General features: G+C 37.0%; 1 protein-coding gene across 1 annotated transcript in view; it reads left to right on the forward strand.

The window, feature by feature from the left end:
• Nucleotides 1-1,182: 1,182 nt before the first annotated feature.
• LOC116581856 overlaps nt 1,183-18,958 on the forward strand; it is a 77,730-nt gene continuing 59,954 nt past the window's right edge. The window contains 1 exon segment of the mRNA XM_032329149.1: nt 1,183-1,276. Within this exon segment, the coding sequence (XP_032185040.1) occupies nt 1,254-1,276 (23 nt within the window). The 5' untranslated portion in view covers nt 1,183-1,253.

Here is an 18,958-nt window from a genome sequence, read left to right on the forward strand (position 1 = left end):
CTCTGAGACAAAAGGTTGAAAGAAATATACCAGAATATTAATGTTGACTTCTTGTATAAAGGGAATTTTTTCTACTTCTTCTTTGGACTCTTATGTTCTTATTACTATGTATATATTCCCTTCCTAGTCAGAAAACAACCCATAAAAGATAAAATGATATGGGCATCATTTAGCTGTAGAAGAATTGGCAGTTAAGGGAAATTTTTCAAATGTATAGCCGTTTAAAGATTAGATCTCAGAGGAAATTGAACTTTCTAAATAATACTGAAAGTAGAGTCTTAGCAAAAAAATGGTTTTGATTCATTACTGAGTTATTCCTCTGGTATATGGGTAGATCTGATAATAAGACTCTGAAAGTCTTTGAAACTTCTATATCAAAAGCATCTTTTTGCTTCCTAAATCAACCTGAAATTTGAAGAAAAACATGTTGGTGATTTTTTAAAATGTACCAGGCTATGGACCACCTTTAGAACGCTTGCTCTGGGTATCTGACATTCCAGCAATATATCACCATGCTGTGTCATCCAGGAAAGACATCTTGATGAGAGATCACTTGCAAGACATTGAGCAGCTCCTCTAATAATATGCTGCTTGAATATACCCTTGACGTAACTGATAGCTAGGGAAGGAATTGTCTAAAAGAACCTCTAAGAATCTCATAAGAAAAAAGACACATGGCTTAATTTTTCAATTATACATTATCTTAATGGGGAGAAACATGGGCATGAATGTGTTATAGCATATAGGGGATATGCGATAATATAGACATACCTTATTTTAAGTGCTTTGCTTTATAGCATTTCACAGCTACTGCATTTTTTTTTAACAAGTTGAAGGTTTGTGGCAGCACTGCATCAAGCAAGTCCACTGACACGATTTTCCCAACACCATTTGCTCATTTTATATCTCTGCGCCACATTTTGTTAATTATCACAATATTCCAAGCTTCTTCATTAGTATCACTTTATTTATCACGGGGATCTGTGATCAGTGGTTATACCTCTCTGTAAGCTCAGATGATAGTTAGCATTCTTCAGCAATAGCAGATTTTTAAACTAAAGTATGTACTTTTTTTGTTATTGCACATTTAATAAAGCACAGTATAGCATATACATCATTTGTATGTGCACTGGGGAACCCAACAATACATTTGACACACTTTATTGTGGTATTTGCTTTATTATAGTGGTCTGGAACCAAACCCCCAACATCTCCGAAGTGTGCTTGTATAAAGTAAGTCTACCCACAGAAGCATGGCTTGGAAAGGAAACTTAAGGTATGGCTATCAACTGAGTAAAAGTATTTCAACTAGAGGAAAAACAGTTATGGATAAAAAGGATTTCCAACATATTGCTACCTCTCCCATTTCCCTCCGAATATAGCCGGTTAAGAGAAAGTTGTTCCTTATATAAAGGCAGTGGGTTTTGCATATTGATTTACACCATCTCTCATGCAGGATAATAAAGATCACTTAGTGGTTGAGAAATGAGATTTTCTTCCAAGTGGATCAAATGGGGGAGAAATAGTTTCCAAAGTTGATGTAGATAATATTTATGACTGTATGTCATGAGTGAAGAAATAATTTATTGCATAAATTACGTTTAAAAAGAGCAAACAAATGAGTGTGAATCATTTATAATGAGACCTGATACATACATTGTATATGTACCCATATATAAAATTTATATAGATTCGTACATAGATATCTATGTGTATAAAATGTATATATGTTTTCTCCCCCCAAAACTCATGTCCCAAGAAGTGACAAGTTAACATAATTCAACAATTTATGTAACCATTAATAGCTCTATTAATGGTTTACATCCACAAGAACACAAGGAGAGGGAAAGAGAAAGAGATTTCTTTTCCTTTCCCAGAGAAAGGAAAAGGTCAATCACTGCCAAGATTCTTTTTTTTTTTTTTAAAGATTTTATTTATTTAACAGACAGAGATCACAAGTAGGCGGAGAGGCAGAGAGAGAGAGAGAGAGGAGGAAGCAGGTTCCCTGCTGAGCAGAGAGCCCGATGTGGGGCTCGATCCCAGGACCCTGAGATCACGGCCTGAGCCGAAGGCAGAGGCTTTAACCCACTGAGCCACCCAGGCGCCCCCACTGCCAAGATTCTTACTCTGATTTTAGTCTCTGCTTCTTTCTTCCTACTGGTTGGTTGGTTTGTTTCTTTCTTTCTCTCTTAAAGAGTTATTTATTTATTTTAGAGAGAGAGCCCACAAGCAGGCTTTGGGGCAGAGGGAATGAAAGAATCTCAAGCAGGCTCCACGTCCAGCACAGAGCCCATCTCGGACCTGCATCTTAAATCCCTGAGATCATGACCTGAGCCAAATTCAAGGTCAGATGCGTAAACAACTGGGCAACCCAGGTGCCCTGATTTCTTTTTCTCTTATTGCAGACTGGTTTCCTCCTATAGTGAACAGCGTGGCCTTCAATCATCTCCAAGCCTCCCTTCCAAATGTTCCACCACCAGGCTAATTCTCCTCTCTTAGCTCTAATATTCAAATTCATGGGAAGGAGTCTCACTGGTCCAAATTTTGTCCGATATGCCTGCCTACATCCATCCTCTATCATATTTGGACAAATTTGTAAGCAGAAATATAGCAAGCACTTCTGTTGAAAGCTCCTGCCCATCCTGTTCAGGAATTGTGATTTTTGTGAGCCTATGTACACTTCATAATAGCCTCTCCACTTTTAAGAGCTAGACCACAAAAGTAAGTTAATGCCCAAATTAAGTGTAAATTTCTCTAAAAATTAACTGAAAGGTGGTGTTATTGCACTTCCCCCTGTATTCATGTTAAATATTTTATTTATTTATTTTTTTAGATTACTTTTTTTTTTTTTTTTTAAGTAGGCCCTATGCCCAGCATGAGGCTTGAACTCACGACCCTGAGATCAAGAGTCACATGCTGGGATGCCTGGGTGGCTCAGTTGGTTAAGCAGCTGCCTTCAGCTCAGGTCATGATCCCTGTCCTGGGATGGAGTCCCACATCGGGCTCCTTGCTTGGCAGGGAGCCTGCTTCTCCCTCTGCCTCTGCCTGCCTCTCTGTCTGCCTGTGATCACTCTCGCTCCTCTCTCTCCTACAAATAAATAAATAAAATCTTAAAAAAAAAAAAAGAGTCACATGCTTTGTGGACTGAGCCAGCCATGTTCCCCTTTGTTAAATATTCTATAATTAAACTTTTTGCTTTGAAATTATTATAGATGCATATGCATTTTAGAGAAAGATCACAAGAACCCTTTATCTAGTCACATCAATAAAAATCTTGCAGCAGAGGTGCCTGGGTGGCTCAGTGCTTGTGCCTTCGGCTCAAGTCATGATCTCAGGGTCCTGGGATCAAGCCCCACATCGGGCTCTCTGCTCAGCAGGGAGCCTGCTTCCTCCTCTCTCTCTGCCTGCCTCTCTGCCTACTTGCGATCTCTGTCAAATAAATAAATTAAGCCTTAAAAAAAATAAATCTTGCAACAGTGTACACGTGTAATATCAGAACTAAGATACTGTCATTGAATGGTCAGAAAGGAAAAGAGCCACGTCACCACAGGGATCCCTCATGCTTCCCCTTCAGAGCCACATGCTCTCCCCCAACCACATTTGGCAATCACTGACCTGTTCATCATTTCTGTATCTTTGTCATTTCAATAATGTCATGTAAATGAAATCATACACTATGTAGCTTTGGGAATTGGCTTTTTTCATTCACCATAATGTTCTTGAGATTCATCCAAGTGGTTATATGTATCAATAGTTTGCTCCTCTTTCCTAGTGAGGAATGTTCCCTGGTTAGGATGCACCACAGTTTCTTTAACAGTTTACACAATGAAGGACATATGGCTTATTTCCGGTCTGTGTGTACTACAAAGAAAGCTGCTGTGGGGGCACCTGGGTTGCTCAGTGGTTAAGTGTCTGCCTTTGGCTCAGGTCATGATCCTAGGGTTCTGGGATCGAGCCCCACATCAGGCTCTCTACTCCATGAGAAGCCTGCTTCTCCCTCACCCACTACCTCTGCTGTGTTCCCTCTCTCACTGTGTCTCTCTCTGTTGAATAACTAAATAAAAAAAAATCTTTAAAAAAAAAAAAAAAGAAAGCTGCTATGAACTATTCCTACTAAGGTTTTTATGTGAACACAAGTTTTCGCGGGATAAATGCCCAAGTGTGCAAAAGCTGGATTTACATCATACCTGCATATTTACTTTTTATAAGAAACTGCTGAAGTGGGACACATGGGTAACTCAGTTGGTTAAGCATCCAACTCTTGATCTCAGCTCAGGTCTTGATCTCAGGCCGTGTGTTCAGACCCCTAGCATGGAACCTACTTAAAAATTTAAAAGAAAAATGAAATGGTTAAATTATTTTCCAAAGTGGCTATAGCATTTTATATCCCCACCAGCCATGTATAAATGATCCAGTTTTTCTGCATCTCTATCAGCATTTTGGGTTATTTGCTTTTTAATTTTTTTTTTTCAAAATTTTATGTAAGTTTTAGTACTTAACATACAGTGCAATATTGGTTTCAGCAGTAGAACTGAGTGATTTATCTATTTTTTTTTAATTTTGGACTTCATGATAGGTAGAGATGATGAGTAATTGATTGCCACTGCAATGTGCATTTCCCTGACAGCTTATGTTGTTGAATATCTTTCCATGTGCTTATTTGCCATCTGCCTGTCCTTTTTGGTGAAATGTCTCCTCATGTCTTTTGCCCAATTGTTAATTGAATTTTTCTTTCTTTTCTTTTTTTACTGCTGATTTTTGGGAATCCTTTATATATTCTATGTACTAGTCCTTTGCCAGATGTGTGGTTTGCAAATATCTTCTTCCAGTCTGCACCTTATCTTTTTTAATCCTTTTAACATTGTCATTCATAAAATAAGTGCTTTTGATTTTGATGAAGTCCATTTTATTAGTTTTCACCCAACATTGTCATGCTTTTGCTGTCAAGTCTACGAACTATTTGACTAGACACAAAACTTCTTCCCATTTTTTTCTAAATGGTCTGCAGCTTCACACTTTGGATTTAAGTCCATAATTTTTCTTGAGTTAATTTTTGTATTGAGATTTATTTTTGACCTATGGATGTCCAATTGTTCTAACAACATTTGTTGCAAAGACTATCCCATCTTTATCAAACTGCTTTTGCTCCTTAGTAAAAAAATCAATTGAGTATATTTGTATGGATCTATTTCAAGATTCCTTATTCTGTTGCATTTATCTATCTTTATCCCTCTGCCAATATTTCACTGTAGTTATATACAATATATAACTATATATATAATATATAACTATATATTATATACAATATAACTATTATATACAATATAACTACATATATCTATGTAGTTATATTGTAGGCCTGAATGGTGTAGAGTGATTCCTCCTATTTTTTTCTTCCTTTTCAAGATAGTTTTATCTATTCTGTGTCTTATTCTTTCCTATATTAATTTTGTAATAAGCTTGTCTATGTACAAAAAGACTTGATGGGATTTTGATCATGTTAAATGATCAGCTACCCTTGGAAAAATAAACTCAGAATCTTTCCCAAAGAAACAAAAATAGAACAGAACTTTTTAATGGAAATTCATTAACATTCTGTGCAATCTGGATGCTTAGTATTAGAATTCCTTGTGTAGGTTGAATGTTTCTTGCCTGAATCCCTAGATTTATGCTCTGTAGCAGAAGCTGGCAAACTTTGGCCTGGGCCACCTCTGTGTAATAAGGCCTGTTGAACTAAGAATGGTTTTTACTTTTTTTAAGGGTTGAAAAAAACAAACATAAGAGAATATGTGACAGATGCATATTTTGGCCACAAAGCCTAAAATGTATCTGTCTCTTTATAGAAAAAGCTTGCCGACCCGTGGAAAAGAGTACTGCAGGGGTTGAAATAAGCTCTGTGTAATATAGGTTTCCTAGTATTAGTTTTATGTATAAGCTGTAGTGTTCATTGTTAACACAGTCAAAAATTAGCAGCTTATTCACATCACCAAATCTTAAAGAAATTATTCTTTTCATGAGTTGAGTTTGTATTTATAATATTTAAATTTTTTAAAAGAGACTTTTATTTGTTTATTTGACAGAGAGAGGGAGAGAGAGACAGCGAGAGAGGGAATACAAGCAGGGCAAGTGGAGAAGGAGAAGCAGGCTCCCTGCTGAGCAGAGAGCCTGATGCAGGGCTCGATCCCAGGACCCTGAGATCATGACCTGAGCTGAAGGCAGACACTCAAAGAAGGAGCCATTCAGGCGCCCCAGTATTTATAATATTTAAATTAAAGAATATGACATCATTATTCATTTAACAGATATGGCTTATTAAGCTAGCCTAGTGCCAGGTGCTGTTACCTTGGAAAGGTGTAGGCTCCCCCCACATGAGGATTTACAAAGTACATCCTTGATATTGGTACAATGACACACCTCACTGGCATTTATTACTCATTGTAAAGGCACGTAAGTAATAGCCTGAATCTAATTGTCAGGATGTAAGCTATGATATACTTAAGTAAACATATCAACATAATGAACTTTTATTACTTATAAAGCAGAAATCATGAAAATATAAGAGGAAAATAAAGCCTGAACAGTACCCCAAGCTCTGTGCTATGGCAATAAATCATGAACCTTTCTAATTCTCGCACAAAGTTATTGTGTATAATTTTTATGTAATAACAGTAAAGTGGGCATGCAAAAGAATGCTTTGTCATCAAGTTGTCTAAATTGCATTTCTCTAGAAAAAACAAATTCATGACTGTTAGAGGCAAAGTTACACTGAGCTGATAAATCAAGGCCGGAAAGCAAACTCAATTTTTTCAAAGCAACTTTGAGTCTCAAGGGTTAGCCAACTGCAGGCTAAAATGTAGTTGAACATATAAATAAGCTTTCCTTTTTGTACTCCTCTGATTTTTGGTATAGATGAATGCCTCTCAAACTTGGATTTGATAACTACTTTAAGCTTAGGGCCATTATTTTATTTTTCATTTTTTAAAGCTTTATTTATTTGAGAGAGAGAGAGAGGGTGTACGTGCCTACAAGCAAGAGAGGGGAGGGACAGAGGAAGGAAATGCTATGTCTGCTTTGAGTGACAGAAAGGGAAAGTTTTCCCCTCCATTCCTTATTTAACCTGCATCGTGACTGTTATCCAATCATCCATTATAGTCAAGGTCTTATACTAAATAGCTAAAACCTTTCCAGAAATAATATCATTTTCTTACTAATATGTAGGAAACATGAACCTACACAAAAAATTTCCTACAAAAGATTAACTGTTTTACAAACCAACGAATGAAAAGACACACCAGGGTGTAATTCAATAATTCAATGGAATCTTCCATTCTAAATAAGGCAACCTGCAAGAAATACCTGGGAGATTTAAATACATTTTCAGAAGTGTTATTTCCTGTTCATAACTTTGTCACAAAAATCTTTAACTTGGAGTGTATCCTTTGCAGATAGAAGACACCAGCGCACAGAAAGAGACAAACCAGATGGAGAGGGCTCTCAGATTCGTGCATATATTAAGCAGTTAACACTCCACTTGAGATAGCCTTTGCCTTCGTGCGTCATAAATACTTCATTAGGCTAGAATGGGAATCCTAACTTCTTGTATCCTAAGAAATAGCTGATAACCTACTAAATCTCTAGACAAAAGTCATTCAATCTGGCTTTTGCTTAAGTACAATATATTCAATCCTGTACCAGGCACATACCATGTTCACTTTCAAGACCTCAAGGAGCATAGTACCATGCCTTACGGAATACTAATAAAAAGTTTCACAATTTAAATATGCCTCAAGTTTCACTTTGCTTTTAAAATAGCACTTCCAGTTTCCAAAGTTGTGGAATGATTTTCAGGGCCCACGTCTCAAATGATTTTAAAAAGTAATTACATATCTTCATTAAACATACATTCTCAAGCTGAATTTTCCTGGTTTCTCAGACACTTCGTGATCAAAGTTCGTTTGACCTTAAATGAACTAATGATGGGCATACACTAGCTCAATTCTGAAAATATCTTTTTATTTGTGCAAGCATCCTTGTAGACCCAGATTTCCTAAAAGATGTTTTTCTGTCACCAACTTGGAGGTAAAATAACTAGGCAATAATTTGTTTGCTGAAACATCTGAATATATTCAGCACCATAAATGCGGAGAAGCATAACAGAAAGTAATTACAGGCCCGTTTACATCCGCTTGTTAGTAAGACAAAGCATATTGTGCAAGCAAGGGGTAACTACACACTTTACATTTAACAAGTTATCTCTCAGGCAGCTGTCATTCTGGTTAAGATAAGCGAGCCACACATCAAATGTAAATTACTTTTCACCTCATCGATCAGAGTCAAAAAGGAGCGCTTCAAAGTAAACAAAACCACCAGGCTGCTCAGCTCTCCCTATGATTTAAGTCAACAGTTGGCATGAATGCTGAAGGGGAGGAAAGAATTAAATGCACACGCAGCTCACTTTTCGTTGCTAGACAAATAACTTTCAGACATTTAATTCAATTAGCCAAATATTTATAAAGTGGCAATCGTGGAGAAGGCAGACTGAGGCTTTTCTCCCTTTAAAAGTCTGCCATCTATTAAATGGGTAAGGAAATGGGCTCCAGAAAAGAGAAAGGGGAGAAAGAGCGCAACCAGGAGACCACAAGTAACTACATAACAAGATAAATACACACATGCCATGAAAACTCAAGGGAAGAAGAGATCTCGTCTACTACAGAACAAGTTGTGGCCATGTGTACACAGCCAAATAAAACCCTCAGTCTAAGTTTTAAGAAAATAAAGGCAGTGGGTATAGAAGACTTGACCACGGCACCTCCGTGGCTCCATCCGTTAAGCATCTGCGTTTGGCTCAGGTCATGGTCTCGGGGTCTTGGGATCCAGCCCCGCATCAGGCTTCCTGCTCAGTGGAGAACTTGCTTCTCCCTCTGCCTACTGCTCCCCTTGTTTGTGCTCTCTCTCTCTCTATCTCAGATAAATAACTAAAATCTTTGAAAATAACAAAGATCTAAAAGACTTGACCTTTCATGGGAAACTCTGACCTTCAAACTGTATCAACCAGGAGTCCCCAGTCAGTTGATGACTGTGTTAAAAATTCTGAATTAACAAATCGCTGTAAAACTTACCCCCAAAGAAGAGACCCCCGCTAAATGACTTAACAGTCCTTCAAGTATTAGTGGCTTTGCGAAATTAAAATCATTAGCTAAGAGAGAATTGTTGGCTCAAGTTAACCAACAAGTCACGGACTGAGCATCTGCCTTTGTAAACACTGGTATAACACAAATCTTCAAGAGGATGGAATTAAATCCCACAACCACATCTGTTTAATGATATTAATTTCAGAATCATCAGAGCAATCTCCATTCACTGAAATCAGTTCTGCATTTTTTAATTCTATTTATTGTATAGGTTGAAGTGGTTCTTTTGAATATGCCAGGCATGTAGCTGAAAACAGCTTTGTCAAAATCACAATAAAATAGAAGTTGCCTGCATCAGACAGAGTTAGTTTGAACTACATGCAGCCAAGAGTCAAAATAACAGTGGTTTAAAAAAAAGAGGAGTTAATTTTTCTCTCATGTAAAATTCAGAGGCGGCAAATCCAGGCCTGGAAAGGTGGCAATTGTGCAGGAAACTAGAGACCTTCCAGTTCATCCCTTTGGGAGACGGTCCTTGTCTTCATGACGTAGCAATGACAATGACTCCCAGCACATCAAGTTCTAGCAAGCTCAAAGGAGAAAGGAGTAAAGAGGAAGAGGTAAATGGCATTCACAAATTATCTTCCACAAACATTCCTAGAAGCTGCCACAAATGCATTTGCATGTCATTTCATCTTACTAAGCAGAGCTGAGTCACGTGGCTACACTAGTTGAAAGAGAGCCTAAGAAATGTCGTTTTTGTTCCACATGGCCCTGTGCCAACTGAAATTTAGGGCTTCTATGAGAATAAAGGAAAGAACAGATTTTGGTTTTTTCCACATTGGCTGAAAAAGTTGTAAAAAAAAAAAAAAACCTTTTTCATTCATGGCTAGTCCATAATCAGCTCAAGAATACTTGGCCAAGGTGAGAAAGTGTTTGGAAATTTCTATCCAGCAATTTCAGTCCTGGGAATTTATTCTGTGCAAAAGCAACATGTACAAAGTACTAAATGCACGAAGATGCTTATCACAATATTATGATAGGGAAAAGTAAGAATGTTAAATTACTAACAATAGGCAAATAGTTACATAAATATTGACAACTTCAGGGGCACCTAGGTGACTGAGTCAATGAAGCTTCTGCCTTTGAATCTTAGGGTCCTAAGATCGAGCCCCAAGTCAGGCTCCCTGCTCTGTGTGGAGTCTGCTTCTCTCTCTCCTTCCCCCTCAGCCCCTCCCATCATTTGTACACATGCTCTCTCTCTCTCTCTCAAATAAGTAAATAAAATCTTTTAAAAAATATTGACAATTTCACATAATGAAATAATATGCAGCAATAAAATATATACCTATGAATTTTACACAGACTCAAGGAATATATTAAGTGAAGAAGTATCTAAAATGCCTATATATTATTGTAATAATTCAGTTAACAACAAATACGTGTTAAAAAATTGGGTAAGGTATATATCAAAATAATACCAATGTCTATACTGGAGTAGAGGATTAAGAATAACTTTTTCTGGGGCACCTGGGTGGTTCAGTTGATTAAGCACCCAAATTTGATTTTGACTCAGGTCTTGATCTCAGGGTCCTGGGATTGAGCTCCACATGGGGCTCTGTCCTCAGCATGGAGTCGGCTTGAGATTCTCTATCTCCTTTTCCTTCTGCCCCTCTCCTCACTCATGCTCTCTCTCTCCCTCTCAAATAAATATAATATTTTAGAAAAAAGCTAATTTTTTCCTTCCTCTTCCAGTTTTTTATTTATAACACAACTGAATATCAGAATATAGTACAATTCAAATAATGATTAAGAATTTCCTCATTTTCACATTTTTCAATCCGTAATATGCTAGTCTTACTTATATTTCGTGATTTTCTCTAGTCATATCTTTAAGTGTAACTTCCCAGTTATATCTTAAACTGTCAATTTTTAAATACATAAATAATTTTGTTTTCTTAGGTGACTAGAGTTTATAAATAAATAGAACTTTGATATGCATATTTTATTTACTATGCCAATCAACATTATTTACAGAATTCTCTACTATTTAGAAACTGATCACTCTTGTTAAAAATTTTGAATTTCTGTGATCCAGGTTTGAAATTTTTAGTGAGATCTGTATTTTCTCTGTTTTTAGGTTTGGTAAGTACCCTTTGTAAACATGCTGAATAATAAATATTGCTAAATGATAAAGTACCAGCTATTTAAAAATCATGCAAATCACTCCTGGGAATATTATTATTTATTAGTTGCTTACCATGTAATATTCAGTGGTAGCGGCTATTAGTTCCTGGGTTTATATGGGGAAAATGTCTATAGCCAAAGCAAATCCAGGAAGTGATGGGAACTCTTTAAATAAGAGTTGTCTGCACTCTGGACAGCTTGTCTTGTGAGTCGTATGGATACTTGAACGTGTCCTCCCAAAACAATACAGGAAACAAAATGACAGCATTTCCAAATGACCACCCAACAAAGTGTACTGAAAGCAACATGATGAGAGAGCGACCGATGTGAAACAACCATTTCATGTAGGAGTGCTTTTTTATGTGGAAGAAGTAGGGTACAAGAATCAAGTGTATAAATTAGAAGAATAATCAAGGAAAAACAAACACAAAAATGGACCAGCTCCATGTTGACCTTGTTTGTAAAACACGTTGGACAAATTTTGATGATTTTAGGTATTCGCATCTAAGTGCCTTATCCCTTCTATCTTCAGGCTCCCTGAGATAATCTACAACGTACCTAACTACCTTCGAAGTCTGACCACAGGTCTTTAAATTGAGAGAGACAGATTTGTTAGAGGAGCAGAAAGCTGGAGTGGGGGCGGGAAGCAATTCAGTCTAAAAACAAGGATGCGGGGCGCCTGGGTGGCTCAGTGGGTTAAGCCACTGCCTGCACTCAGGTCATGATCCCAGGGTCGTGGGATCGAGTCCCACATCGGGCTCTCTGCTTCGGCGGGGAGCCTGCTTTCCCTTCTCTCTCTCTGCCTGCCTCTCTGCCTACTAGTGCTGTCTGTCAAAAACAAACAAACAAAAAAACCAAAAAAACACAACAACAACCAGGATGCGTGCTCAAATATAAAACCATATGTTTCTGTCACAGTCTCGAGTACAAATAACTTACCTCTATTACATAAACGACTTCAAAAATACCTCTAGTTTAAGAAAAGCATTCTCAGTAGTAAAAGTCGTTTAATGGATACGGATTCATATAACAAGTGTGTAAGGAACATTTTTATATGCTATTGTTAAAACCTAGGGAAAGTTCTTTAGCATTAGCACAGACCTCATTATAGTTCCTCACATCAACAGAATGTCCTCTGCCAGTTCACAGGGGATTTCCTGTCCAATTAGTTAGTTAGCCACCTCACACCAAGAAGAGTGTCATATGGGGGACACATCCTGGCATTATTAAGGCACCTCATCACTGTTCCAATTTCCATGCAGTTCATTTTAGAGTCACTCAAATTTTCAACTGTGCATTTTTTTTTTTTTAAATCACCGGACTGCTTAAAAGATTCAAATGGTTTTATAAATGAAAGGTAAGATTGTTTTGGACTGACATTCTTGCCAAAGGAAGAAAATCTGTAACTGTCAGGGAAATATGTTCAAAATTGATACAGCAGGTAAATTAAAGAGACAGGCTGCTGTAAGCAGATATGTGATTATTAGAATGATAGTTAATGGGCAGGGAGGAAAGGTAGGGAACATAATGATATCAGAAAAGTATGAGAACTGGCTTGTTAGTATTTAATGAGGAAAATGGTTATGTTCCTCCAAAGTCCTATTATGCCACCTTTCAGTGACCCTAATTGATTGGCTGGGTTAGTTAATGAGGTACTGTGTGCTAGTAATTCTAAGAAAAGACCTCTCTTCTTATTTTATGATAGTGCAGATTGATTGCAGAGTATTCACTGGAGACTGGCAGATGTTTCTGGATGTTTCGAATATTTCATTTTCTATCTGTGGTGCTGAGATATTGTTCTTGCCTAGAAAATTGACATTGAATGCTACTCTTAAGAGCAAATGGAGTGATGTCTTTAAAATTCTAACTTTAGGATAGCAGCACAGCTCCACATTCAGTCTAAAGAGAAAAGCTTTTTAGAAAACATGCATTGACTAGAAATCCGAAACATGTACTAGGTGAGACTGAGAAAATATGGCGCAGAGTCTTTAAGAAAAATTAACATGAGCTATTTCCAGCCCCAAAATTATAAAGCCATAAATGACATATTTCTTAGGCAAAGGAAAAATAAAACAAAAATATGATTCTAAGCCTTGTCAAGAATTGGCATCTTGTTCAAAAGTAAAAGCTAGTGGCATGTTTGTTGATTAGGACACCCTCACAAAATGTCCCCATGGCAAATAAACCACTCAATCTCCGTTGACTATTTTCTCACTTATAATTGACTTGAATTATCATAAAATATACATGGCTTAGTCCAAGCTACCATAACAAAACACCACACACTGGATGGCTTAAATAACAGAAATGCATTTCTCACAGTTCTAGGGGCTGGGAAGTCCAAGATCAAGATGAAGCCCAAGAGGTTGCTTCCCAGCTTGCAGATGGCCACCTCATCTCTTTTCTCAAATCTGGGTCAATGGGGAGGGAAGAGGAAGCAAGCTCTCTAAGCGCTCTTCTTCGTAGAGGGGCACTAATCCCATCACGAGGGCTCCGCCCTCATGAGGTCATCTCACCCTGATTATCTCCAAATACCATCAGACTGGGAGTTGGTGCTTCAAACATAGGAATCTGGGGGGAATCTGAACATTCAGTTGCTAATATCATGTATTTTCAAAAAGGTGGGTTTGTGGCCACCAAAGGGTCAGAATACTTGACTTTGAATTCTAACTGCATGGTTTGTTCTTGGTACAGTGCTCACGGTAAATGAAGTATTCAGAATGTACGTGCTATTTTAAATCTATCAATAATACAAACTATACATTTGGAAAAGAAGAAAGTGGAAAGCTATTTGTGCTAGACATTGAGATGATAAAGACTATACCAAATGTAAAGATTGGTTATAGACTTTACTCAGCCTCAGTGAAAACAAGCAACTTGCTTCAGTGGAAGCAAGGAACAGAAAGGTTAATAGTTGCTCTACTCGAATTTTTTAATAAGAGTACTCAAATCAAATGGATAACTTTCTACCAATTCATCATGCCAAAGTAGAATATGTATGTATGTGTATATATATATATATATATATATATATATATAATGTCATGTAGCACTACAATAGATAAAAATAATAATTTTGTTCCTCTTTATAACTACTTCCAAAAACCCTGTTATCAATCTACTTCTTTCCGCATCTTTGAAGTCATTTGCTGAGTTTATCCTTAACCTTGTAATTATACTTATAGTGAAACATGGTATTATAGCATTTACATGTAGGTATCACCAGCCATTACAGTATTTCAAAAATACATGGGAAGATTCCTTTATTTCTAAAAGTTTCAAAATACATCTTAGGATGGTACATTATCTAAGCACCTGATGGAGAACAGCCTTCACAAGCAGGTAAGCATGTGTAGAAACAGCAAGACAGCCTAGGAACTCTGGCTCAGGTCTCAGTGTTATTATTGCCTGGTAAAGTCTGCTGTGGGGACTTGTGTAAATACTGCTTGCTTTGGTGAGGTGAGGCAGGACAGCATCTGTGGGGCTTCACTCTTTTCAGTGCTTTTGGGGGAGATGCAGCTCAATAGTTTTTCATCAGTCTGTCCCTAAGAAGTGAATATCCTCTTTCCTTAAAGCACTCTTCGAGGTAGAGATTTCTGCCAAATCGTTAAAAATCTATTCCTTCCAAGTCTAACAGATTAGAGCTTGTCTCATTCATTGGGTTCCCTTGGAGACAGATTCTGAGAGATTTCCATGTAGGACTTTTATTGGTGAGGCTCTTAGAAACACCTGTGAATGAGGAGAGCAGCAAGCTTGAGCAGAGAGCGAAGCCGTCGGGGCAGTGGCAACAGAGGTCAAAACCCATTTCTTATGGGGCTTTCAGCAATGTTCTAAACTAAAACAAGGAGAGGCCACTACACAGGGAAACAGGAAGTAAAAAAGCTAGGCTAGAGGTAGGGAGTAGAACTGCCTTTGAGATGGTTGTAAGGTGTCAAAGAGGAGATTTCCAGAAGCATCTGTAAAGTTAGGTTGGGAGTTCCAGGAAAAACGGGGAGATCCTAATTTGAGAAAAGGTGAAGGGAATTTTTAGCTTGAGGGAAAATAAAAAGTCAAGGAGTGGTTTGGAGGGCTAAGAGCTGACTAAAGAATCATCATAAATGGACAAGGAGACTCAAGAAAGGAGACTGTAGACTGGGGAGGTTCTATAACACGAGTGGTAAAGGAGATAAAATGGTGTAGTCTGGTAAATAGAATTAGGATTTAAACATGTTTCTTTGAACTAAAGATTAAAAAGAAATTGTGACCTTATTAAAGGCATCTTGATACTGTCATGGTGAATGGAATTAGGATTCTCTGGAATAGAAAGTGAAGACATTGGTAACAAATGTTTAACTTCAAGGGATTTGGTGCCCAGCAGAAAAAAAATGCCTGCACATAGCATGAGGCAATGAGTATTTTTGAAGAAAATACAATATTATATAGGCATATACACCAAATACAAAATAAAAAAGAAAAGAGTTCTCTGAAGTTGGAAAAAAAGTGTATTCCCTTTAGTTTTGTATGATCTTTATTTTATTTTTTCTCCTCAGGAGGCTGGGGAACTAGATTACATTTGATTGTGTTTCATTTTTTGGCTATCTGGACTGTTTGCTTACTGCTCAGGGGCAAAGGTAGAAAAGCTTCATTTTAAAAAGCTCTTGTTGGAACAAACCAGGATCATTTTTTAATAGTAAGATATGCTGAGAGGGACGTATTACGTGGTATCTTGCTCAAAATGTAACACCTGAATCTCTTCATGAGGAAACATGAGATAAACCCAAATTTAAAAAACATTTATAAAATGACGGCCTCTACTCTTCAAAAATATTGAGGTCAAGGAAGGTTGAAGAAACTGATTCAGAGTAAAGAAAATTAAAGCAATGTGATAAGTATATATAATGTGTCATATAAGATTGGATTCTTTATAGAGAATAAATATATGAGAGAATTAATGATTATTTGAATATGGACTGTGGATTCAATAATATTGTTGCACTGATGTCGAGATTTCTGATTTCGAGAATGGTAGTGTGTTTTGCAAAAGTCTTTGTTCTTAAGAAATACACAATTATTTCAGGGTGAATAAGCACATCTCCAATTTACTCTCCATTGATTCAGAAAAGTATTACAGGTAGACATTAGATAGATGGACAGATAGATATAAAAATAGATGATAGATAATAGAGTGAAAGAATGATAAGATAAATTAAATTGGGGGCGCCTGGGTGGCTCAGTGGGTTAAGCCGCTGCCTTCGGCTCAGGTCATGATCTCAGGGTCCTGGGATCGAGTCCCGCATAGGGCTCTCTGCTCAGCAGGGAGCCTGCTTCCTCCTCCCTCTCTCTCTCTGCCTGCCTCTCCATCTACTTGTGATTTCTCTCTGTCAAATAAATAAATAAAATCTTTAAAAAAAAATTAAATTGGGAAAAATGTGAACAATGGATGAATCTGGGTAAAAAGTATATTATTAACTATTCTTGCAACTTTTTTGTGATTTTGAAATTATATTAAAAATTAAAGTTATAAAAAATAATCTTAAAAAATAAAACACAATATTTTATTTCCAAAGCTAAATCTCCATATTGGTTATTTTTATTAAATCCATAGATACCAGTGTACTACCATAAGGGTACTATGGAACAAACACAAAAGCAGTTCTACGGAAAAGACAAAATGGCTATTTTAAGTTGTAATGGGCATAGGGAGTTTTGAAATGAGTACATTTCAGGTGAACACTGCCTTTGCAGTCTACTGAAACTGTCAGAAAGTAAGTTCATGAAACACATTGTCAGAAAATTCATCCACATAAAAACTGTTCCAGCTAACAAAAAGATGAAACAGGATCAGCTCACTGAGCTTTATGAACCCTAAAATTTATACCAATGCTATTTTCAAAGGAGGAACAGTCAGGCATGTTTTGTTTCCCTTGACTTTGTGGGTTTGGAAATTGACACTCTTCAACAGCACATTAATGGATCCTAATGGTTTGAAAAGAGCTAGTATAAAAAAAGACACTGAGAAAAGTATAAGGAAAGAGTGTTGAAAAGGATGGAAATCTCTGTCCAAACATGAGAAATTGATAGCTTTTCCAAAAATCAGTCTGAAAGGTTCTACTCTTCCAGTGTACTCTGTCTCCTAAGTCTGTTCCAAAGGATCTTTGCTCTGTTTCGCCTTTTCCTTTCCTTTTCTTCTAACCCTGCTTTGGCACTAGCCACGATGGGGAAAATGTATGTTTTCCAGGTTCGCTCATGTTCCTTGGTCTTCATGGAAGACTCTACTTTCTGGTCTATCATGTATTTTTATTCTCAAAGGCTACAAAGAGACTGAGACCACTTCACTTTTGAACTGGTAGCCCCAAATAATAAGTATATTAATTTGTAAACAATCAGCTTCTTTTAAAGTTCTAAGTTTTATGTGGCTATTTGACAAGAGAGCAAGCTTTTGTGAAAACATGGCTAAGCAAAATTCAGCAAATGTAGACCCTGAAACATTGTTGCCAACATTATCACCTTACTTTCTGTGAAACAAGCATATAAACACACACACACACACACACACACACACACACACACACACACTTTCTTTAACCATCTAATATCCTATAGACCTCACTTCTATATTTTCCAAAAGATACGAGCAGAGGCAGTAACATCTAACTTACGGCATAACCTTGACTATGACCATATTAAGATAAACCAATGAGTGTGAGTGATTTTAGTGTCCCTGGGAATGAGTGTGAGTGTAGAAGCATACTCAGTGACAAGTAAACTTTAAAAATACACCAGCTTTGATTTCATTCTTTGAGAAGATAGAATCAACACTAATGACAGATGATAGTAGTGGTACGTCAAAATATTTGATTCAGTAAATGAGGAAGATGTGGAAGATGCTGGTCTTCTTTGTTTGCCTCTACACTTTAATAAAATATAAAGCCAGGGATTAAATTATTTGGTAGATTAGGATTTTAATTCTTTATCTAAAATACTCATACTTTTTTACATGAAAAAAATTGTATTTAAACATTTCTAAATCTTCTCCCTCCTAAAAATTCTATGATTATCTCATGCATTTAATAGCCTCACTGTCTTTATAAACTGAAAAGATTTTTTTCAAATGGGCACCTGGGTGGCTCAGTCAGTTAAGCATCTACCTTCAGCACAGGTCATCATCCTTGAGCCCTAGGATCGAGCCCCGCATCAGGCTTCTTGCTCAGCAGAGAATCTTCTTCCACCTCTGCCCCTCCCCCTGCTCATGCTTTCTATCTTGTTCTCCCTCTCAAATAAATAAATAAATAAAATCCTTAAAAATAAATAAATAAAATGATTTTTTCAAAGCTCCCAGCTGTGGGAAATGTTGCTTCATGCATCATAAAATTAGGTGGCACATTTTCATGTTTATTCTCTGGCTCTCAATACTTCATATCCAAACAAAAGATGTTACAAGTATAAGTAAATATTGTCATTCAGGTTAAGAATATTTCGAAATAGTCTTCCCTCATTTATACTCTAATGAAAGTACTAATTTTACACTTTATTTATTTGAAATCATTGTAGAAATTTCTCGTCTGAAACTGTTGGCTCCTAGGAAATTCAGCCTGCACTGTGATTTTGCGACATAAGGGAAAGAAATGTATGTAAAGGTGCCTTAGGCTTGTTCCTCACTAGTC

This window comes from Mustela erminea, chromosome 21 (assembly GCF_009829155.1).
Source record: "Mustela erminea isolate mMusErm1 chromosome 21, mMusErm1.Pri, whole genome shotgun sequence".
NCBI lineage: Eukaryota > Metazoa > Chordata > Mammalia > Carnivora > Mustelidae > Mustela > Mustela erminea.